At 47.8% G+C, this 24,775-nt stretch overlaps 1 protein-coding gene across 1 annotated transcript in view; it reads left to right on the top strand.

Annotated features, from left to right (window-relative positions):
- POU2F3 (POU class 2 homeobox 3) overlaps positions 1-24,775 on the top strand; it is a gene marked incomplete at both ends in the record, with an annotated part of 78,905 nt that overhangs the window by 18,258 nt on the left and 35,872 nt on the right. The window contains one exon of the mRNA XM_082844342.1: positions 11,911-11,945. Coding sequence (XP_082700468.1) covers positions 11,911-11,945 — 35 coding nt within the window. The remainder of the gene's footprint in view (positions 1-11,910; positions 11,946-24,775) is intronic.

The raw sequence follows: 24,775 nt of genomic DNA, 5'->3' as shown, positions 1-24,775 counted from the left end.
TCCTATTTTATGGGGAAAGAGAGTGGGGTCAGAAAAGAGGAATGACTTTCTCAAGGTCACAGCAACGGGTTGAGATCCCTGTTTCTTTAAAAGCCCTTTCCCTACCCTAGAGGCAGTCCTCTGTCTTTTGCTTTTGTTTCCTTGTTTTGTTGGACAAAGTCTCCCCCCTCCCTATCACTCTTCCTTCAGAAGTGGCCCCTCCAGCCCTAGGAACACAGGCCCTAGAAGGAGAGGAAGCTACGTTACCCCGCGTGAGGGAAAGGGCATGGCATGGTGTCTGGATGCGGAAGACGGCTGTGTGACATTAACCAGCCCCGCCCTCTCTGAGCCTCAGTGTACTCACTGGTGAAACAGGAGTTCTGGAATCCCGGCCCTGTAGAACTCACAGGCAGGCGAGACTCTAATAAGGACTAGATATGAAAGTGCACTGCACAGAAAGGAACAAACCCAGTGCACGCCCCAAGACCCATGCGTGTTGGCCAGCGCACCAGCCCTGCAGCCACAGCCCTGAGATCCAACTTCCTTTCCTCCAGCTCAGGTGCCATGGCCCAGCCTCAGTTTCCTTATCTGTAAAACAAGTTGTGAGGCATGAATGAAACAAGAGTGTATCTGTGGCAGCTCTCAGAAGTGAGAGTTGTTCTACAAATGTGAGATAGCATCTCCCATCTAAGCTTTCTTACCACACACGTGCCCCTCTGAGCGGCACAAAGGACGTCTGTGTGCCCACGTGAGGACCAGCGCCCGGCTGCACGCCCCTCTCGGTAGCTATCCCTGCTCTTCCCACCCACCCTTCTCACCCGCACTTCACTCAGTCCCGGGAAGGGGGTGGCGAAGTGTCTCTTACCAACCTTAAACCTCTTTGAACCTCTTCCCCTCTCAGGGCTGGGCAAGGAGTAGAGAAGGGGCTGGTCTGGAGGTGACCTTTAGGGAAGCCCTGGGCTATGGCGGAGAGTCAAGTCCGGGCATCGGAGCTCGGGCTTTGTTCCTGCTTTGCCATGTGTTACCTGTGTGACCTTTAGCTCATCACTCATCCTCTCTGGGACTTAGTTTCCCTACCTGTGAGTGGTGGGTGCTGCACTGGGAGTGTCTGTGTGGTCCCCTCGAGCACAAGAAAGTTCTGATAGAAAAGTAGCGACCAAGGTGCTTCTCTGACCTGCGCTTATTTAGGAGCGATGGGAACCCTGGGTTTCTTTAACAGAGTTTTTCCTTTGAAGTTGGATTTTTATTGTTTTCTAGGGTCAGCAGATCATGAGTGGAGACTTTGCTGGGGAACCTGGCCCTTTGGCCTCATTCCAGGAGGGGGCCTGAGTCCCTGGCCTCTTCAGCATAGCCTCTGACCATGCTGCCCACTTTGGGCCTCAGTGTGAGGCCAGCAGGAGGTACAGGGGCAATGCAGGGGGCCCCAGAGAGTCCCATCTATAGCTCAGACTGAGAAGAAACAGGAATTTTATTTCCTAAAAAATTCGAAAACCTCGGCGAGGAGCCTTTTATTTATCAAAGAATGATGACAGATAATAAAGGGAAGTCGGAGGAGGCTGGGCTTCCCTTTTAGCAAAGGTGGGCAGTGAGTGCCTTCCTCAGCTCCACGCTCCTGACATCTGTGTTAAGGGCCTGCAGACCAAGGCTTCGGGGTTCAGCCTCATGACTGTGCAGGTGGAGAAACTCACTGGAACGCTCACACAGGCCGGGTTGCAAGGAAGCCCTGAGGTCAGTCGCGTTTACTCTGCCATTCTAGAGAGGAAGAAGCTCTAACTCATGAAAATCCCCAAAGCCACAGACGGTCAGAGGTGGAGGGACCCTGTAAGACCATCCTGTCCTGGGGTAGCAAGTGGGTTTCTTCAGGAGAGCTGTTTCTGATCATCAGTGGTGGTCACTATGCACTGAGTTTAGGAAAAGGAAGCAAGTGAGGTGGTCCATTAGTGATGTCTGCCCTGGGCATGGCTCACACGCTGCATCTTTGCATCTGCTATCCACAGCCGGGGACACTCAGCTGGTGGAGACCTGGAGCTCAGATCTCCCATCCCCTATGCCGGTGTTCTTCCCACAGCCCATCAAGGACATCCTGTGTCCTGTTCTGCAGGTGGCTTCAGGGGCCAGCCTCAGTTTCCTCCTGGGCATTTTCTTTGCTCCTACGAAGCAGGTGGCAGGAATATAGGCAGAATTTTTTGTTTTAACATGTAAGGAAAATTGAAGGCTATGGAGGTCAAGCAACTTGCCCAAGGTCCAGCATAAAACAGCCTTTGAAGTAACCCTCAAGCTCAGTTTACAGTGTGTTCTCTGTACAGAGCTCTGACCATTAGGCAACAGTGCCCAGTTCCTTGGAGGGATCTCAAGTAACAAAAAAGGTAGGCATAGTGTCTGTGGGGTCTTGGGGAAAAGTGTTTTGACTGGGTTGAATGACCTCACTGGGAAGTCTCGTGGTTTGCTCTGGCGGCTGCCTGCCCAGCAGTGCTTCCAAGGTCCTGGTTGCTTTAATCATTGCTATCCCAGGAAGTGGCAGCACATTTGCCAAGTGGTCATAAAATGACAGAGGAAGTCTTGCTGGGTTAACCTGGGAGCGGAGCTGGTGAGAAGAGAAGCAGCCCGGAAATGGGAGAGGTTCGGCCGCATTGCAGAATGCTCTCTGCATGTTTACCAGGCAGGAGTGAAAATCCTGCTGGAACAGGATTCCTGTGCTTCCACCTCCCTCACCCAGAGAATTGCTCCCCAGGCAAACTCACATCCCAGCGCTGCCAACGCATGCAAATCAGCGGGCCTGTGAGGCTGTGGCTCAGAGGTGGGAAAGCAGAGGGCTGGCGCCGGCTCCTTCTGTCTACTGTCGGACAGGGGTCCTTGCCAGGTGGCTCGGACTGCTGACCTGGTGCCCACCAGATGCCAGGGAAGGAGAGGCAGAGGCGGAAGCTGCCTTTGACCCCTGCGCACCTCCTACAGACTGATCCATGGCCTTTCTCATGGGGACTCCATTGGGTATTACGGCCATCCTGGCCTAAGGAAATTCTATCCAGAATCCCGGGCCTCCCCACCGATTCAAGGTGCCTTTTACCCTCTTTTGGTCACTAAATCCCATTTTCTATGAACTGGAATGTTGTCTTCATAATTAACCCAAATCCCTCGAACTGTATTCTCGGCCTCTTCCTTTGTCTGGAGCTCTTTGGTATAGATGAACAGTTCTGGGTACCGTGTGGGACCAGGGAGATTCAGGAGTTGGGCCATTTAGCTGGAGCTTGGATGGAGTCCTCAGACGTTGTCTGAGTTTTAGAGATGCTAGCAGTGGCGTTAACGCTAGCGTGGGAAGGATGTACCACGTTGGGACTGGAGACATGGGTTTTTGTCTTCCCCTGAGGATCATTCCCAACACATGCCCATACTTTAAAAGCTCTGTTACTTCGTACATATTATCACTTAACCTTGTTGAGACTCAGTTTTCTCACTGTAAAATGGGGGTGAATAATAAGGCTTCATTTTCCCAAAGGCAGAGCGCTCGCCCTGATCATCTCTTCAGGTCCCTCCCAGCCCCGTGAGCCATAGTTCCAAGGTGTTTGCGCTCTGGCTTTCTTGCTAGAAGCTTCATGGTCCAGAGTTTCCCAGGAGACCATGAGAACCGAAAGAGGCTTGGAGAGACCTTAGCTGGTGTCCCTTCCAGCTTGGCACAGTTCTTACCCATCTGCCCCAAGACATCCAAAGAGAGGATTCTGAAGCTTCCTTTGTGAGCCCTTTCTGCCCCATCTCTGCCCTCTGTGTTCATATCTTTTAGTTGTGGGCAGAACAAACAGGACAGAGGGAAACGGTGGGGAGAGTTCTTTGGCCCTTCCTTGCCTCCCTCTGCAAATGCTACACAGTGACCAGCTTCTGGGAAGGGAAGAAAAAGCCCTGGTACATTTCAATCCGCTGCATTGAATCCTAGGACTTTAGAGATGGAAGGAATTTTCAGTCCCCTGAGATCACCCGAGATCCCCCTCTTGATATTATCAAATTGCCCCTCAATTCAAATACCACTTCTATAACATCCCTGAAATAAGCAACCTCTGCCTGAATATTCCTAGCAATGGGGAGCCCTGTTGATGTGAAACTGTGGGTTTCACTGCTGGACAATTCCATGTTTTACAAAATTCTTCCTTATACTGAGGTGAAGCCTGCTTCCCAGGAACCTCCACCAATGACCTTTGTGGAGCTGGGTCTTTGCAGCTGCAGACTAAGCCTGTTTCACATCCATGCCAATATTGGGGGAGGAAGGAAGAGTACACTGACATTTACTGAAGCACTTACTATGCACCAGGCACTATGCCAAGAAGATCTTACAAATGTTCCCTCATTGAATTACTTAAGAATTTTTTATTTTGAAAAACTTCAGATACATAGAAAGAGAAGAAACAGCCATAACAGCTGTTAATGAACAACCATATACCCATCACCTGGATTTAATAGTTGTTAACATCTTGCCATGTTGGTTTCATCCTTTTGGGGGGGGAAATATTTTATTTTTAACTTTTTATTTCAAACGCACGCAAAGGTAGACACTGAAATGATGAGCCCCATATACTCATTGCCTAATCTCAACAACCATCACATTTCTGCCATTCCTGTCACTGGAATATTTTCTTGTAAATTATAGACGTTATAACATTTCAATCCTAAATATGGTAGTATGTGTGTCTAAAATGTAAAAGACATCTAAGGGTAAGTGTTCTCCTCTCTAGGCTAAATATCCTTTCCTCATTTGGTGTGACATCTAAGCCCCTTACCGTCTTGGTCCTCATGTTGCGCAGCCCAGTTCATCAGGGTCCCTTTAAAAAATGTTGCCCTGAACTGGACGTGATGCTCTCAGCTGAGATCTGCAAGTGCTGCTCTCAGCAGAGATGTGCAACGGTCTGCATGCCTGCTGATGTACAGGATAGCATTAGCTTTTTAAGCAGCTACACCACACCTGTGCAGTACACTCAGGCCAATACTGGCTTCAGTCAACTGAAATTCTCCCTTTTTGGGTTTCTTTTTCACATGCGCTTTTTCACTAGCGCCAGCCTCCTCTCTCTTCCCCTCCCCACAAGGAACTGCAGTTTGTTTATTTCCAGATACTGTCTGCCAATAAACAGAAATGGGAATCACTTTTTTGTTTTTGTTTGGGAGGGAGAGTTATATTATATTTCTTTAGGAGATTTAACCTCTTTGAAAATGTAAAATACAGAGTATAGATATTTTGATGGTCACGTATCTTAAATTATGCACACTTGAAGTTTTAATCACCATATGTATCTGCTGTGTTATTCCATTGCTCTAGTTTGAGGTTGGTTATTGGTATTGTTGAAAAAACTCTTTATCAGGTTTCACATTGTAGCCCAGAGTCTTTTGTTTAAGCTTTATTGAGGTGTAACTGGTAAATAAAATTGTAAGATTTTTACAATGTACATCATGTGATTTGATACGTGTATACATTGTGAAAGGATTCCCACCATCTAGTTAATTAACACATCCATCACCTGTATATTTATCTTTATATGTGTGAGAGAGAACATTTAAGTTCCACTCTTTTAATTTTAATTAATTTTAATTAATTTTAATTAATTTTAATTATACAGTACAGTGTTGTCAACTATAGTCCCCATGTAATACATTAGATCTTCAGACATGATTCATCTTATAGCTGAAAGTTTGTACCCTTTTACCAACTTCTCCCTATTTCGGAACCCTTCCAGCATCTGGCAACCACTTTTCCACTCTCTGTTTCTATGAGTTTGACTCTTTTTCATTTTTATTTTTTGGATTCCACGTATGTGATACCTTGCAGTATTTGTCTTTCTCAGTCTGGTTTATTTCACTTAGCATAATGCCCCCAAGGTCAATCCATGTTGTCCCAAACGGCAGGATTTCCTTCTTTCTCATGACTGAATGTAACCATGTAACAAGTTATATATACATAACATTTTCTTTATCCATGTACCCATTGATGAACACTTAGGTTGGCTATAGTGAATAATGCTGCAGTGAACAGAGGAGTGAAGCTATCTCTTTGATACCCTGTTTTAATTTCCTGTGGATATACACCCAGAGTAGGATTGCCAGATCGTATGTAGCAGATAGGCTTAAAGGTAGGGCATACTTTTGAGCAATTTGACTACTTTAGTTGCCTAGCCAGTATGAGGTAGAAAATTAGCTTTCTGGGTTAGAGTAGTTGTCAAAACATAATTCTCTAAGTTTAAAAAACTCTACTTTTTTCTCTTTTTTTTGGGTGGTAAAAAACATACAATATTAAATTTAAACATAAAACGTAAAATTTAAACATAGAATTTACCACCTTAATCATTTCTAATTACAGCCTCCTCTATCTTTTATGTATACAATTGACCTTTTTTAACCTAAATGTAGGGCTTAGATGTATTCCTGTTACATTCTATGTTGTTGGTTTTGGCCTCTTATTAGAATCGACCAAAATATTTTCTAATCCTGATTTCATCATCCAGTCGTCTGAATTAATCTCGCTCTCTGCCTTAAATCACTTCCAGATTTGATCGGCCTCAATACTGCTTATTTGCCTAAACTGTTGATTACAGTCTAATACTTGGTTTTCTCTGTGTTGGACTTGGGATGCAGTGGGTTTATTGCGAAAATTGTATGAGTATGGGAGTTGCAAAATCCAAGCTTTAGCCCGAAATCAAGGTCTCTGAGGCTGTGTGACCACCGCAAGGTGCTCCCCTCTGAGGTTGGACTTCAGTATCTTTCCAATGCTGAAAATAATGCTCCGGCCCCTCTGTGTGTCTGTCCTGCTTTGTTTGTTTTCTGCAAGTGGCTGCCATCTTTCAAAGTCAGAACTTGGATAATAGAATATGATCAGGTTTCTGCAGCTGGTGGCACCTATGATGTCTTAGATCTGAATAGAAGATTCGTTTCTGTAGCAGTTTCTTAGTGATTTGGATCAATTAAACACATGGTCATTCAGTTCCTACTATGTGTTAAACACTGTTTTAGGCTCCTGGGGTACAAAAATGAATAAGATGTAATAACCCTGGCCTCTAGGAGCTCCCAGTTTCATGAGGGAAACAGACACACAAAACACTGACGTTTAAAAAATGTGGTAGGTGCTGGAAGAGGTATAAGTAGGAGAGGTGGAAACATAGAGGAGGAAATCCCTCATTTTGCTTTGGATAAGTTTCATGGAGGACGTGACATCTGAGTTGGGTCTTGGAGGATGAATGTGTATATTCTAGGGAGAGAGGGCATTCTAGTCAGAGGGAAGAGCATGTGCAAAGTCCCTGACAAAGGAGCAGGCTCAGCCTGATGGAGGAGTGGCCCGGGACGTGTGGAGCCCAGCCCACAACTGGAGAGTGCTTCCCAGCATATAGTTGAGCTTTACTGTATTCCTGGGAAGTGGGTGGAATTGAAACTATGGCCTTATTTTGCCATCAAGATGCCTGAGGAGGCTCTGGAGCTTCCTGTCTTGACCAAGGTCACACAGCTTGGGAGCGATGGAGCCAGGACTTGAGCCCTAATTCTCAGACTTCAAGTCCAGGACTGTTTCAAGTATGCCCTACTACTCCTGCACACCACAGCTTAAAGGGGTAGGAAACAAGTTTCTGGTGATTGTGGACCAGTATTTCCCACAATATGGTGATTGCATCCCTTTCTTTCTCTAGGAAAGAGGGGTGCCCTCCTCGCTGTTTCAAAAATGAATAAATTGGGTCCTGGGAATGGCTTGTCGGTCACCTCTCAACCTAGAGCATTAGGGCAGCAGCAGAACCCCAGTGAGCTTGATCTTGTCCCAGAGTTGCCAGGCACCGCCTCCCAGGCCTTTTCTGTAGGCTGGGTGGGGAGAGGTGCCAGGTGGAACAAGGTCCATGAACATGGGAGAGAAGAAGGAAGAAGCAGCAGTAAAATGAGGGCTGAGGCCGTTTCCCCTCAGCCAGATCTGGAGAGAGAATCAACAGTGTCATCAGAAATGAACTAACGCCCGTATTAGACTATGTCATGGTGTCTCCACCTAGGCCCCCAGATGCTCTGAGTTCCTTCTCCCCAGCCGGAGGAAGCCATGTCTCCTGAGAATACTCTGACCTGCTTAGCAGTGGAATCAGAATCGGAGGTGAAGTCACTTTGGGGGACTGAACCTTTATTCAGTTCCCAGTGCTGAGCTAGTGCCACTCTCTGCTGCCCCAGAGTAAAGGGGTCTGTCTCCTGGGAGGCCCTGCGTGGCCTGGGCCCCTCCAGTCCAGCCATTCAGTCAGCCTGGGACTCCAGGAGGACTAGATCATGATACCGATGCAGGCCAGGATGAGTTTGATGAGAAGGGGAGACTCCACGTTCAGGCTCCAGGCGCAGCAGGTGCGTCCTCAAGGGGAGAGGCCTCTGGAGAGAGACCCTGGAGAGACTCCTGGACAAGAGAAATTGTTCTCTTGTTGGCTGGTGGGTTTTTAAATTAATCTCTGCGTGCTGTTTGCTTATCTTTTGCGTTTTGTGGATCTCACAAACACCACTCTGACGGCATCCGCAGATATCGAAAGTAAAGACTTCTTAATTGTTCACAATCCCGATGACCTCTCCAAGATGGACTGTTTTGGCCCTCAAGGTTTCTCTCCCTTTCTAGGTCTCATTCCCATGTATGTTATTACCTCTTCTGGAGGTAATGATATCACACCTTCTCTTGCCTTCCAGGCGCCATACCTGCCTGGTCTTCCTCCTACCTGAGTGCCCACTCTTTCTTAGTCTCCTTTGCGGGCCCTTCCCCATCATTCCCAACCTTGACCCTTTTACTCTCCTTCATCTGGACTCAGTTCCTTTGTAAACTCATCAAGTCCTATGGCTTTAAATACCACCGATAAGCTGAAAACTACCCACCCTGTACTTCTGACCTGACACCTAGCCTGAGTCCAAACTCCTTTCCCTGTCTCTCCTGGGATCTTTAACTGGCATCTCAAAGTTAACACGTCCCAGAACATAGCTTTTGATTTTATACCGCCAGCCAGCTCCTCCCTGAGTCACCCCCATCTTGGGGAATGACTCCACCACTCACTCCATGGAGAAAGCCCAACCCTAGGAATCATCCTGCCTCTCCTTCCCTCGCACCACTCCTTGCAGCCATCAGCTGGCCCTGTCAGCTATCAATTCAAAATCCAGGTCCTTCTCACTACCTGCACGGCTGCCCTTCTATCCTGCACACTGCCCCCTCTCATCTGACCCACTGCGATAGCCTCCTGGTTGTTCTCCCTTCCTCCTTGCTCATCCCTACAGCTGATCACCGCAGGTGTAAACACTTAAGTCAAATCATGTCACTCCTCTGCTCAAAACCCTCTGATCACTTCCCAACGTCCTTGGCATGAAAGCTGAAGTCTTCAGCACAACCCGCCTGCCAGACCCACGGCATCTTTCCCCTGGTCACACCCATCCACATGTCTCCAGCCCTGCTGGCCTCGTCACTGTTCCTCAGCAGGCAAGCCTGTTCTTGCCTCCCTCAGGTCCCGATCCCTCTGTCTGGAGTGATTTTCCCCAGACCACCCTGCTTATGGACAGCCTCTGACACACTCTTCCCCTGACCATGTATTATTGCTCTCCATAGTAACTCTCTCTAAATGAAATTATATATTTGTTTTCTTATTCCTTTCATGTCTCCTCAACTAGAAAAGAAGCTCCGTGTGGTCAAGGACTTCTGTCTATCTTTTCCAGTATTATATTTCCAGTGCCTAGAACAGTGCCTGGTATAGAGAGTGTATTTAGCAAATACTTGTGGAATGAATGAATTTGCTTTTTGGTCAAATTTTAAAATCACTCCTTACTAGGCCACCTTTACAATGTCATGAAATAATTTTTAATATAAAAGCAATTTTATCTTTAAGTCTACACACACACACACACACACACACACACACTATTTTCAGTCTGTGGGCCCTTCCCATCTTAACTCCCCTCACAGATTATCTATTTAGTCTTCGTTAGTCTCAAAATCAGGCTGCTATTCAAAGATGACTTCCCGTCTCACGAATTTCCTCTATCTCGGAATCCTGGAGCCCTCAACTTCTGCTGTCATCTTGCTGGCCCAGCTGCTCTCGGAGACGCTTCACAACCAATCATACAGGCAAGGGCTTCACTTACCCATTGTTTAGAACAGAGTAGAGGGAAGGGGGCTTAGGTCAAAGCTCCAGAGGATTCTCCTGGACCCCATTCACTCATCTGTCAGGTGTTTCTTGAGCCTCTGCCCCATGTTAGGAACTGTGGTGGCCATCGAGGAGAAAAATGAATGTCATCCTCCTAGTTTTCAAGGAATTCAGAGACGAGAGGGAGAGAGAAGCATGCAGACAAATAAAGAGTTACATGACATGTGCCATGCGGCTGGTAGAGAAGCCTGAAGGACCAGAGAGAAGGGGGACCAACTCTGTGGAAGGGAACAGTGCATGGAGGTGTGGAAACGGGAGAGGTGTGGCGCGTGTGGAGCTTTCCATGAGTCTGGAGCACAGGGTACATGGGAGGGAGGGAGGTGAGATCATGAGAGGCAGCAGACAAAGCAGGGAAGGTAGGCAGAAATTAGGTCATACAGGGAATTATATGTTATACTAAGAAATTTGGACTTCATTCCAAAGCTATTGAAGAACCGACGGAAAGCAGAAGAATTTTCTGATTGAAAGTTCTGAATTCATTCACATGTTCATTTATTCATTCATTCAACCAATATAACTTGAGCTCCTTTTATATACTAAGCCTAGTGCTAGGCTCTGGGTGGTATTTAATATCATTTTCTTGCCATTATAGAGCCAATAATCCATGGGGCACAAAGGAAGATTGTTTGGCAGCTCCTGCCCTGAAGAGCTGTATGAATAGGAAATTTCATTATAGCAAAGAATGGAAGCAATTTCCCTAATAACAGGTATATGTTTAAGCAGATTTTAGTATCTCCATAAATGGAATATTATGGAGCCATTAAAAATGATCTTTGCAAACATAGGAGAAAGATTTATGACGTTCCTTAATAGTGTAGGAGAAAGATTATGACGCTCACTGGAAAATGCAGGGTAAAAAATCTATACAGGGCTTCCCTGGTGGCACAGTAGTTGAGAGTCCGCCTGCCGATGCAGGGGACATGGGTTCGTAACCCGGTCCGGGAAGATCCCACATGCCGCGGAGCGGCAGGGCCCGTGAGCCATGGCTGCGGAGCCCGCGCGTCCGGAGCCTGTGCTCCGCAACGGGAGAGGCCACAACAGTGAGAGGCCCACGTACCGCAAAAAAAAAAAAAAAAATTGAGTAAAAAAAATCTATACAGAGCGATATATATCAATGAGGAAAAACAAGCATAAAAAAGACCATAAAATATACAAAAATATTAATTGCAGCTGCCTCTCTACAGATGGATTTTTCTGCTACTTTTTACTTTTTCTGTACCAAAAAGTTTTCTCTATTAAGCACACATTTACTTTTTCAACCCAACATTTATTATAAGGGAAAAAGATGAATAAAACCAAGAATGAAAGTTGGGGGTGGGTGGAAACAGGGGTGACACTCATCTACCTGACATGATTTAGGTGTCATCAATGCTGGAGGGCTGGGATAGCGGGAGGCCTTCCTGCCTTCGGGCAATTCCTTTAGGATTTGTGGCCGGCCATTCCTTGATTTTCCATTACAGCATGTATCACAGCTTCTGTCTGAGGGCATTTGGCAGAAGCAGTCTGGTGTGGCAAGTTCTAATCTCAGTTAGACTCTATGTGACCTTGGACAAGTCAGTCTCCCCTTTCCCTGGTTACCTACCTTCCTGAAGGAGATTTTCCAAAGACTTTTCCAGGAAACAGGATAAGCAAGAAGATTCTGGCCACAGGGCAGGCATTTTGTTCTTTTTCAAAATAAAGATAAGCCCATCCCAACATCCTATTTTCCACTAACTTTCAGTCTCTTCCAATCCTGCTAGCTATTAATGTTTTCTTTTTTTTTTTTAATCTCTTCCAGGAAATGATCGAAACGGCTTAGATTTCAACAGACAGGTAAGGACATTCAGAAGAAAACCTTTATTCTATAAATTTTGGGGGTCATTCATACTATGTTAGGTGTGGGGACACAAAGAAGATTAAGGGAAGTTTGAGGGTGTTTATTCATAGACTCATAGCTCTCAGAATTGAAAGGTGTCTTTCAAGGGCTTTTGCATCCAACCCCTCCCCCAATCCACAATCCAACGTTGGGGTCACCTCTTCATTATGTCCTCAGAAGAGTACTGACAGCGCAGCCCTATTTAGGATTATCTGTAGGCTGGATGTGGTCTGGAATCTAAGACCACAACTCCTTTCCCATCAAAGCTCAGCTTGAGTTGCCTCTTGGGCAAGTCTGTTTGCATGGCCTGACTATGTGTAGAGGAATTTGTGGAGGTGCAAAAGATGGAGGGCTGGGTTCCTCAGGGAACTCCTGATTTATTTATTTATTCATTTACTTCTAACATTTTTATTGGAGTATAATTGCTTTACAATGGTGTGTCAGTTTCTGCTTTACAACAAAGAGAATCAGTTATACATATACATATGTCCCCATATCTCTTCCCTCTTGCGTCTCCCTCTCTCCCACCCTCCCTATCCCACCCTTCTAGCTGGTCATAAAGCACCGAGCTGATATCCCTGTGCTATGCGACTGCTTCCCACTAGCTATCTATTTTACGTTTGGTAGTGTATATATGTCCATGCCACTCTCTCACTTTGTCCCAGCTTACCCTTCCCACTCCCCGTGTCCTCAAGTCCATTTTCTGTAGGTCTACGTCTTTATTCCCGTCTTGCCCCTAGGTTCTTCGTGACCTTTTTTTTTTTTTTTAGATTCCATATATATGTGTTAGCATACGATATTTGTTTTTCTCTTTCTGATTTACTTCACTCTGTATGACAGACTCTAGGTCCATCCACCTCACTACAAATAACTCAATTTCATTTCTTTTTATGGCTGAGTAGTATTCCATTGTATATATGTGCCACATCTTCTTTATCCATTCATCTGTCGATGGACACTTAGGTTTCTTCCAAGTCCTGGCTATTGTAAATAGCCAAAGGAACTCCCAATTTAAAAGAAGATAGAGGACAAAACAGGGGAGCCAGGACAAAAAGAGCTCTGGAAGGAGGGTGTAACCCAGCTCAGTGGGACAATGGAGATACAAGGTGGGCGCCTTTAAAGGAACAAGCTGAGTGGAGTTCAAGTTAGTCGGGGAGGGTTTCAGGCAGGGGAAGGTGGTTGTTGGATGGATTGAAGGATGGATAGATCTGGATGTGTAAAGAGGAGGGTGAATGAAGAGAGGACCTTCCCATTGAAGTTAGAGGCTGATGGGAAGATTGGGGGCTGAGGGCGAAGACAAGGTGTGATGTCAGAGGCAGATGGTGGGAGGGTTCATTGGGGGGACAAAGTCTAAATTGGAGACAAGCAGGAAGCAACACTGGGCCCTAGAGTGAGGCAGAGACGTGAGAATTAGAAACAAAGTCAGAAAGCCTGGGTTTGGGTCCTGTTTGGGCCACCAGCTAGCTGTATAAGTTTGGTCAAGTCACTTAATATTTTTAGTATGAGTTTTCTCAGCTGAAAAATTAATTTATTTCATAAATTTGGGGTGGGGGAGGGAACATGTACTGTGCCAGATGTGGGAATACAAAGAAAATTAAGACATGATCTCTTCCCTGGAGGAGCTCACAGTCTAGATTGAGGAGTGGGGGAGATAGGGATAGAGGGAGAGGGAGAGGGGAGGGGAGAGAGAAACTCTTGAGTGGATAATTATAATACAATCTCATTCATGCTTTATTGAAGGCGTGTAAAAAGCATGGTGTCAAACAGAAATGAGAATACTTCATTCTTCCCGGTAGCTCAGGGCAGGCTTCACGGAGGAGGTGATATTTGATTCTAGCTCTGAAGAGTCAGTAGAGTTTGTCAAGCAGAGAAGAATGGGCTAGAGAAGGAGACAGCCAGGGGGAAGGAAAGACAACCCCAATTTGGGGATACATTTGATACTCACTAGGGGTCCTTCCCACTCATATCCAGAGTCCAAGTTTAGAAGCAAGTCAGGGGTGGAGGTCAAACTCAGACATATGTTCTTCTCCTCCTTTATCTGTAGAGTGATTTGAAGTCCCTACCAACATTTCCTGAAAGGCTTTTAACTCTGGGTACATCCTTCACGGTTGGAGAGGAACAATCTGGAGTCCTAACCCAAAACCTCTTAGGCAACTTCTGCAATTGTGTTCATTGGGGAAGTTTGCTAACACATGGAGGCCAACTACTCTCCCTCTTCCCTCAAGACCTAAGACAGAGGTAGGCTTCAGTTAAAGACACATCTAGGTGAGCTACAAGGAAGGACTTGCAGCCAATGTGGCTTATCAAACAATGGAAAAGCTACCAAGGGAGGGAGACTGTGGAATCAGCTTCTCTCTCAGGGTCTTTAAAGATGAGACAGATTCTCAGCTAAGGGATAGTTTGGCCAGGTTTGTTTCCAGGGCAGGAGGATGGAGGACATTCCCGAGGATTGAGTGATCCTGATGTGGCCTGGTTGGGATGTGGCCTGTTGCCTGTGCTTTCCGAGGGTCTGCCTCTCATGGTCCCTTGGACGAGATGCACGTGGAGGAGCCCATCCCACACTAAGACGTGGTGGCACCAGCCCAGCCCGGAGGTGGCCCGCTCCACAGGCCCGGTGGGTTTGGCTGCCTGTGTGATCTTTCTAGAACTTGGGAAACCCTCGTGCTTAGGACAAGGCTAGGGACAGCCCCTCTGGCCCCAGCAGCCTACAGAGAGGCCCCGGCCCTTTGAACATCCTTTGGGGTATGGTTTCCCCACCAGTTGGGAGAAAGTTTCCTGGCTTCTGTCAGGGGAGGGCCTCACTAGCGTTCACTTCCCTTCGATGAGCCTCGTGGGAAGGGGGGAGTTCCACCCTCCCCTGGGAAGGGTTTTTGGTTTCTCATTACTGACGAGAACAGACACAAAGATCTTTTCTTTAAAGAGGTTGGAATTTGGGAGGAAGAGTGGCTCAGCTGGTCACGCTCATTTACACACTTAGACTGGAGCTCTTCTCTGTGCACAAGCACACACGTCCACGCCCTCCCTAAGGCCCTCCTCGCTCCCTCTCACTGTCTCTCGGATGCCTCAGATACCAAGGCCCACACCCTCCCATTCTCACCAGTTCACTTGCGGGCCTGCAGGTGGGCGCCAGGATTTCTCAGGCCCTTGCACTGACAGTGATACCCTCGTGCTTCATAACAAGGGAAGTAAACCAAAGTTGGCGACCCCGAGCCACTGGGCAAAGTGCTGTTGTCACTTTATCTCATCTGATTCTCACTGTATACCAAGTGTTACTATCCCCCTTAGACAGGTAAGGAAATTGCCCCCCAGGCAGCCCCACCTGATTAGGCAAAGGATTTGAGAGGTTAAGTAATCTGCTGAAGGTCACTCCGATTGGTCAGCTGGCAGAGCCAGGACTTGAACCCACATCTCTTTGACTCCAGAGCTCATTTTTCCCATGATGCCTTGCAGCAGCCTCCTCTGCAGTCTCTCAACTCCCCTCTTCCTGAACATACACATCGTCCTTAGAGAGAGGCCTGGGAGCCAGCGGCTGGGTGTGACCTCACCATGACTAACTGGGAGGAAGTGGGAGGTGCAGGGAGCGGGGAGGGGAAGAAGGAGTGTTGTGTAGGCGCGGCCTCTGTGTCTGATACAGAGACGGGGTGGCAGACGCAGGAGAGCAAAGGATGAGTCGCTGCCCTTGGTGAGGTTCACATTGGAAGGCCCCAAGCCAGGCGGTGCAGCTGGGAATTGCAGCCAGGCTCTGGGCGCACGGCTGTCCTAAGGTTGCATGAGCGAAGGACGCTGCCTCATCATGAAGTTTCATGCTGAGCCTCTTAACTTCCTGGTCCCAGGAAAGCAGCCTGAGCCTGTTTGGGAGATAATTGTGAGCTGACCCAGAGACCCAGAAACAGGGCCACCCCTCAGTCCCCAGGAAAGCTTAAGACAGAGTTGGGAGGCAACCGAACAAGGCCAGATCCCTGGACAGGGAATCAGAGGTCCTGGGTGCCAGTGCTGTTTCCACCCTGCACAATCCTCTTCCCCTTTCTGGGCCTTAGTGTCCTCGTGAATAAAAGGCAGACATTTGCTTCAGATGATTGCTAAGGCCCCTGCAGTCTGTACGTTATGGTCCCATCAATAGTCTCATGCCATATTCTGTTTGGTTTTGCTTCCACTTTCCTTTCATGTTTTTCTTTGAAGAGAAATGGGGAAGAGAGTGTCCATTTCTTCACCCTGAGCTGTAGAGAGTGAGGAGAAATATGTCACATGGAATCTTTCCAGCCTTTATGATCTTGTGTGATCCAGCGAAAAGAATCTTTTGAAATTCAAGGGGCAGAGACAGGAGGACCCAGCAGGTTGGATCTAGGGCCAAACATTCACTCTTTGAATATTTAGTCTTTCCTAAGAGCTGGAGAGAGTGTGTCATTGGTAAGAAGATAAATGGCAATGAACTCTGCAGTGCATTCTGTAAGAGACATAAGAGTACTGAGCTCTGAGATAGTGCCCAAGGATGTCACCAAAGAGATGGTGTTGAAGCGGGTGACAAGGGAAGAGAAGGGGGTTTGACTGACTGGCAGAGAGGGGAGGCAAGAATATTCCAGGCATAGGAGACAGTAAGGGTGAAGCCTCACTATGTAAAAGGGAACTGTGAGAAGGTCAGCATGGGGTGTGATGGTGGAAGATGAGGCTGGGCCAGATTGTGCAGACCTTTGAACACCCAGCAACGAAGTTTATTTATTTATTTGTTAATTTGGCTGTGCTGCATGGCTTGTGGCATCTTAGTTTCCCGATCAGGAATTGAACCCGGGCCCTCGGCAGGGAAAGCGCAGAGCCCTAACCACTGGACCGCCAGGGAGTTCCCAAGAAGTTTAGATTTTATCCTGTGGGCATTTTCAAGCATAACTAGTTTGATTTAATGGAAAAGCCTTAGAAGGGGGTGTGGGTGCGGAGGGAAGGAAGGATGAATGACGCACTGATGCAAGAGAGGCCTGATGGGATGCCATTGTGGTAGGAGGAGTTGGCAATGCCAAAGAGAGGGATTAAGCACACAGACTTAGAGCCAGACGACCTGGGTTTGACTCCTGGGCTTGGCATTACCTGGCGGTGTGACCTTGGGCAAGTTCTTCAACTTCTGTGTTCCTCGGTCTCCTCATCTTACAGGTGGGGAGAATAATGGTACCTATCTCACAGGGCTGTTGGTAGCATGTGTGTGTATGCGTGCGTGCGTGCGTGTGTGTGTGCGTGCGTATGCGTGTGCGCGTGTATACCTCTTAGACAATGTCTAGAACGTGTAAACTGTATAGGTATTTGCTATTATTATTCCTGTGTCAGGAAAGCATGGAGAGACTCAGATTTGAGAGAGATTTTGGGTATAAAACCAGGAGGATTTTGTCAACAGTTTGGATATGGACAGCTAAGGAAGGGGAAGGGTCCAGCAGGATTCTTAGGTTTCTAGCTTGGGATACTGAGCGTCAGTGGGACTGTAACCAGAGATCAAGAGAACGGGAGGTCCAGCCAGTTTGTCCAGATGATGGGAAGAGGACGAAGGGCAGATAATGGACAATAGGTGCTCAATACATGATGAGAAATTTGGACCTGGAGCCCAGCAGACAGGTCAGAATGCATACTGAGGAGTCACCATCGAATCGTGTTAACCAAAGTGATGGGAGGGAGTGAGGTCACCTATAGGGAAGGTGCGCAGACTGGGATGAGAACCCAGGGCAGACCTGGAGACAAGGAACATGTAGGGGACAGGCTGAGGAATGGGCACCCATAGATGAGACTAAGAAGGAGTGGTTAAAGGGATGGGAGGAGAGCCACACCCACAAAGGAGAGACTTTCATATGAAGGTGGGCATAGCAGACAGCATCACAGCACGCAGAGATATTGTAGAGCCCCAGCCTGGAAGTGGCCACGGTTTGGCAGTGAGGTGAACACTGGTGGCCTCATCGTAGCGTCTCTAGCATCTGTGGTGAGAGCAGAAGCCAGATTGCTGTCATCGAGGGGTAAGGAGAAGTTAGGAAATGATGGAGACGAGGATTGCAGAATTCCATTTCAAGGAGTGGGATGATAAAGGGATGCAGATGTTGGCTGAAAATGGAGACAGTGTGAAGGGAAGGTTTTGGGGATGAGGGAGACTTTGGTGGGTTGTGGGCCTGGGGAGAGATAGGAGATGCCATAGAGGAGACAGAAAAGAGAGAACATGGGTGCAGGGTTTAGCCTAGAAGAAGAGAAGGGCTCTTCTGGGAGGGAGGGAGGGAGGGAGGAAAGGCTGAGTGCCCTGTGGGTGAAGTCAGGAGCCTGAGGGACAGCCTCCTGTTCACAGAGTTTCTCCACTTCCATTTCCTGCTCTTTTTTTTTTGGCTGCATTGGGTCTTCGTTGCTGAGCTCAGGCTTTCTCTAGCTCTGGTGAGCGGGGGCTACTCTCTTTGTTGTGGTGCGCTGGCTTCTCATTGTCGTGGCTTCTCTTGTTGTAGAGCATGGGCTCTAGGCGTGTGGGCTTCAGTAGTTGTGGCCTGCGGGCTCAGTAGTTGTGGCTCACAGGCTCCAGAGCGCAGGCTCAGTAGTTGTGGTGCACAGGCTTAGTTGCTCCATGGCATGTGGGATCTTCCCAGATCAGGGATCGAACCCATGTCCCCTGAGTTGGCAGGCAGACTCTGAACCACTGCGCCACCAGGGAAGTCCCCATTTCCTGCTCTTTCAACCAACAGCTAACTTCAGAAGAACACTAGGAAGTATCATTGGCTTAAAGGGGCTTGGAGAGTCCACAGTGACAGATGCACACCTGGGGAGCCTTGCCCTGCTCTGTGCCGGTGACTTCTGGGCTCCTCGTCATCCAGGGCTGTGGGTGTCCACCAGACCCATCAGAGCGATGTCTCCACCTATGCTGTTGAAAGCTAAGTCTTGCTAGAAGACTTCACAAAAGTTCTCTGAGGCCAGAAGAGAATCTGAAGCAAGCTGGTAGGCGTCTCTGTCCCTGAGCTTCCTACCCCCAAAACTGAGACCCAGTGGCCTGGGATTCTATCTCAGCCCCAGGCCTGGCAGCATTCTCAGCTCTCCTGCGGCCACAACATTCAGCCCTCCAGTGCCTCTCTCGGGAACCCGTCCAGCTAGTCCAGAGCAGTGGTCCCACTGTGCTCCCATAGAGCGTTTGGTTTTGAATCAAATGGGATTTTCCTTCGCCGTTTTCATGACTGTGAGCTACCACGGATTCTTTTTTTTTTTTTTTTGAAGTTTTGAATTTTATTTTATTTATTTTTTATACAGCAAGTTCTTATTAGTTATCTATTTTATACATATTAGTGTATATATGTCAGTCCCACGGATTCTGGCTGCTCCCGGCATGCGTTGATCGTAGTGTTTAATCAGCTCAATGGGGCATCTTCTCTAAAATCAACAACATTCAGACTAAGGAAAGGTCTCTGAGGATTCTGAACGATGGAGAGGCTTCTCAGGGAGGCGCATGATGGAGACACAGGGGAGGCAGGACCAGACTCTCAAGTGAAGGTCTGCAGTGAAGACATAGTGAGCCCCTCCCCCAGGCACCCAGGGAGCAGCCCCAGGAGGGCCGGCACCACAGTAGCTGAGCGCCAGAGGACAAGGGAGGGAATTAATTGACCACATTTGACCGTTTAGTTGCACAAACCTGTGTCTAGCTGTGAGGGGTCAGAGGGGAGTAGAACGTGGTCCCTGCCCACGGGAGCTCCCAGCTGGTGGGAAGAAAATGCAGCAGAGGCTGCGGAGGGGAGGGAGGGCCCCTACACTGTAATAATCCTGATGGGGCTGGTTCAGTGAGTCTAGGAAAGCCAGGCAGGTGTGTAGAGCCAGGGGTAGTTGGCCCCATAAGCTGGAGGGAGACTCTGAGACCTCCCTGTGAAAGACCTTGGAGAATGAGAATTAAGGATGGCGAAACTCTTGATCCTCTGAGGCTTGTTTCCCTCTGCTGCAAGATCCTTCTTCTGGTCCTGTACTTCCGGGTTGAGGCAGGATTATTGAGGGTGGATGGGCAGACTAAGAGAAGAGGATGCAGAGCCAGCAAGCCACATTTTGCTCGACCCTAAGCAGTAGGGTTGGGTTTTAGAGTGTTGATGTATAACATCCTTCTTCCTTCCCCCTCCAAGGTACCAAAGCAGTTGAAAAAAATAGATACAGGAGCCTGACAGATAGAGCTGCAGGGGGGACTGGGTTGGTTTTTTGTTTGTTTGTTTTTAGAGTGTTTTTATCGCCAAAAAGAAAGTGACACGGCTACCCTAGGAAACATTGCTATAAAAATCATTTAACAATAAAATTATAGAGACAAAGTAATGACAAAGATAGTGGATAATTCTACCAGAAAGCCTAGATGGACAAAAAATGTAGAGTGGACATCAAAACATAGCTCTTATATCTTTGTCAAACAAGAGAAGAGGAGAGCAATAAAATATTGCTTTTAGGAGATACCCTTTAAAAAATGTACAATTTATTCTAAAAGGCTGCACTTGAACAACAGGCCAGAACTTATATTCACTTAACTTGTTGGGGGACATGGCTTTGATGTGTAGCCACAACGGACTTTCAAAGGCCTTGCTCCAGAATTAAATACATCCACCTGGCACAGATAGAGCTGGTGGAGAACAGACCATAAAGTACCCTCCGAGCCAACAGGCAGGTCTCAGAAGGTGTCAGGTCGCACACACCCACTTCCTTCTAAACCTGTGTTCCTAGCCTTATCAGACCGAATGTTCCTTGTAACAAGGATGCTATAAAGCCCCTTCAATATCCTAGAATGAAATTTATAGAAAACATACATAAAAATCGGTAAGATACTCTCATTTGAATAAGGATTCAAAGGAGAATGAAAAAAATTAAAATGATATAATATGTATTTCAGCAAGTAAATGCTTGGGCACATTCCTCTGGAAGGTTTGATGAGCTAGTAGGATGCTTGCGCCTATATGAAGGTGACAGACACAAGTACAGACTGATATTGGTATGCTCTGCTGGCAGCTGAAAAGCCATGATTTTCCAAAATGTTAAACAACTCTTGGTAAACTTCCAAACAAAATAAAATATAATCTTTCCTCAATTTATACAGAAAATGGCATCCCGGAAAAAGTCAGTGCATATCAGAAGTGTGCCAAAGATACGTTGTGCCTGCATAAAGACTGGAACTGGGCTCTAGGCTCGTGTGGTACAGGCAGGCTTTTTACTGACACGAGTGTCCAGTGGGGCGTTTGAAAGTCGGATGCGAGTTGTACAGGACACGAGCAAGAGTTTCTTGTCTGGTACTGTCTTCTGCGTCGCAGGATGTCTCGAATGCCTGTCCTCTGCCTGGTAAATGCAAATGGAGCCTCCTAATTATCAAGACAGAAAAACCACCACAGAGATTTCAGAGAATGACCTTCAGGTTTGCTGTCATCCCCAGTGAGGACAGCTGACCTAGACTCACCAGGGACATAGGTCACTTCTACCAGGAGGCAGAGGGCGAGATGCTCCTCTAGCTGTGATCCTTCCACACAGAAAGACAAGGCAGTGGAAAATGGAAGCTCTCCAGCACTGGGAAGAGGCACCCCCAAATAATACACACAGACCTGCCCTCAGAGAACTTACTTGCTATCCAATGAAGGAGACAGGTCTGAAAAGTTCCTTAAAATGTCAGAACGAGGGATATGTAAACCAGCGCAGCTTCAACAGGGAATAAGCTGGGCTTATTGAGTAACAAGGTTGATGGAGAACAGAATTTTCAGGCAGGAGATCATTGGTGAGAAGAAATGATTCCTTTCTCCAAAGTGATTTCCCCATTGTAGTCAAGATAATATAACGATAGAAATAGTTATTGGATCCTGCCTGTGTGCAGGCGCTGAGCGCCAAACGCTTCATGTTTATTGTTCCATTTATTACTTAGAGCGACACTGTGAGGTCATTGGGATTATTCCAATTCTATAGATGAGAAAGCTGAGACTCTGAGAGGTTAAGGAATTTTCCCACAATCACTCCATCCATAAGTGGGGAATTTAAAGCCAGGCTGGCCAGACTCCAGACTCCATGGCTCTCCCGCTCCATGGCCCTGCTCGTCTTGGAGGAGGCGGTTCTACGTAGCAGCTGAGCTGATTGTCTGTGTTGGCCAACCTCTCCACGTCTCACAGTCTCATCCAAATGTGAGAACAGTCATAGAGCCTACTTTCCAGTCATGTTGTAAGGGTTAATTATAGGTAAGATACACAACTTAGAATAGGCTCTGACATACAGTCATCAACCAATAAACATTAGCTGCTATTACTTCTGATGAATGAGAACCCATCATTTTCTCTTTCCCTTCTCTCCCTGGATGCCTGCTGTACTGGGCTTGCACCAGTTTAGATGGGCTGCATCTAAACTGGTGTTTAGATGTTATCAGAAAGGAAATTTTTTTCTGAGATCCACGATCTCTCCATCTAAGCTTCCCCCACCTACCCCAAGTTTGGGTGGGACGCAAATGACGAGTGTCTTTGCATTTGGAGAGGTGGAAATTTGTCCCCCTTTGCCAATCATGCTCTGCTCTTTGGCCTGAGGCTCAGCTGTCAACCGTGTCCTGTTTGTGGCCTGGGCAGCAGCCTTGGCATTCGATGGACTGAGCCTTGTTGAGAGCAGCACGGTGTGGAGCAGGTAGGAATGGGAGTGGCCGGGATTTTCGGGAGCCCTGCCCCTAGAACACCCTGGTTGACCCAACTACCCACAACACCAGCATAAAGCCTCTCTGGGGTCCTGGGTGTCGGGCCAGCTCATTCAGGCTGCAGCACGGGCACAAGCCCACAGTGCATCTCGATGGGGAGTGGAGACCAAATGTTCCTCTCCGCTCAGGTGTGGGGTGGAGAGTGGTGAGGCACAAGAGGAGGAGGGAAGTGTCGGAACCCTCTCCCTGATTCTGCAGGGATCCAAAAGGGGGGTTTCTTTGGAGATTTGAACGAGTTGCCTTTGGTGGGTATAGATTCTGGTAAAGCAGGGCCAGTTCATCCCCCTCTCACTTAGGAGTCTTTTTGGAGCAGGGGTCTTGAAAAGGAAGCTGGAGTTGGCCCCAGTGGCAGAAGAAGTTAATACCACCCTGAGTTGAAAGGCACTGGGCCATGCCCTTCATAAGCAGTATCTCCTTGAAACCTTACAGCAACCTAGAGCAGTAGCTTTTAGAACTCCCATTTTACAGATGAGGAAACTGAGTCTCAGAAAGGTCAAGAGACTTGCTTGGAACCAGGATTCAAACCAGGGATGATGGGATGTGCGAGGCACTTTACCTAAAGTTATATCTTACTGGATATTACTTCATCCTTACGACAGCCCGGTGAGGTAAGCATGATTATTCCCATTATATAGCTGGGGTAACTAGAGCTCAGAGAGGTTAAGTAATTTTTACCCAAGGTGGAGCTCAGATATACAACAGGCCTGTCTGACTCTACACTGTGTCAGGCTGCTTTTGCGAGAGACAGAGAGATCCTGCAAATCGACAAGCCCTAATGTTGCCCAGAGCCCCTCATCTGATATCTGCACAGTACTTTTCCACAGGTCCCAAGCCCTCATGCTCACACCGCAGACCTCTCGCGGCCGGGGCTTGCCAGCTCGCATGGCAGAGATGCTATCTGCAGGCTCAGGGAAGGCTGCCAGGGGAAGGGTGGGGCGAAGAAGGGTTCCTACCCAGAGGGTTCCCCTACCCCAAGTGCAGGAGCACCTCCCTGGGCCTGTGCGTGAGAAGGGTGCAGGGAGGAGAGGGGCGTTTTCTTGTGTGTGTGCCTGCAGGGCAGGGGGTGGGACCTGCCCTTCTCGTTGCCCCCCTGTCAGAGGGCTGTCGAGGCAGCTCTAGTACCTGGGAGATTCTCCTTCTCCCAGAATCACAGCTGCGGCAGAAAATAAACTTTTCCACCTCAAACTTCCCTCTCCTAGTCCAGCCTGAGAATGGCTCTGGAGGCTGCCCTTAGGGCTCAGGAGCTGTTTCCTCGTAGCTGCTCAGTTCCCTACCAGGCCACATCCCATCTCACGGCCCCCTCTGCCTGACAACTTACAGAGGACCCCATTAAGCCAATAAGTTTTAACTCACAATAGCTATTAAACAAGTGTTATCATTCTCATTTGACAAGGGAACTGAGACTCAGAATGATAAAGTGACTTCAATTAAGTGGCAGAGCCAGGACTTACTCAATGTACCTTTATTCAGTGTCTACTTGATAATAGGCGCTGTGTCCAGTGCTGGTCTGCTGTCTGCAAATCCAGCTTATTCTACTAATCGGCTGACCCCATCGCCCGCATCGCCGCCTGGGCCTCTGCTGCTTTTGTTCAGATCCAGTGTCAGGACTCCCTTCCCTCTCCCCTGCGAGGCCACTAAAATACCCTTGGCTCCCAACCCCCAAGGATCCTTGGTTCACACCCTGTTTTGTTTTTCTGTCTTGGCAGCCCCTCCCCTGAGCTGGCATCTTCTAACATTTTCTCCACAGACTTCGCTGGCATGGACTGTTGCAGGGTGTCTGGTTTTAGGCTTGCAGATGGCAGTGTAGTAGTGGTCAGAGGTCCAGCTCTGGCGTCGCACAGACCTGGATTTGAATCTCAGCTCTACCAACAGAAGCTGTGGAACCCGGTCACTCACCCTCCCCAAGCCTCAGTTTCTGCCTTTGTAAAAAAGGGGTAAATCATAGCGTCAACCTAATAGTATTGTTAGGAGGAGGATTACAAGCAATCTTGAGTATAAACTGTCTGGGACATAGTAAGTGCTCAATAAACTGGGCTCTTGTTGCTCTTGCAACAGGATTGGTTCTAGATGCCCCGTTTCACATCAGCCTGGCTCCAGCTTGCGCTTCCTCTTAGCTCT

Source organism: Leucopleurus acutus, assembly GCF_964270905.1.
Source record: "Leucopleurus acutus genome assembly, chromosome: 8".
Classification (NCBI taxonomy): Eukaryota; Metazoa; Chordata; class Mammalia; order Artiodactyla; family Delphinidae; genus Leucopleurus; species Leucopleurus acutus.
This window is presented reverse-complemented; position numbering and strand designations above follow the sequence as displayed.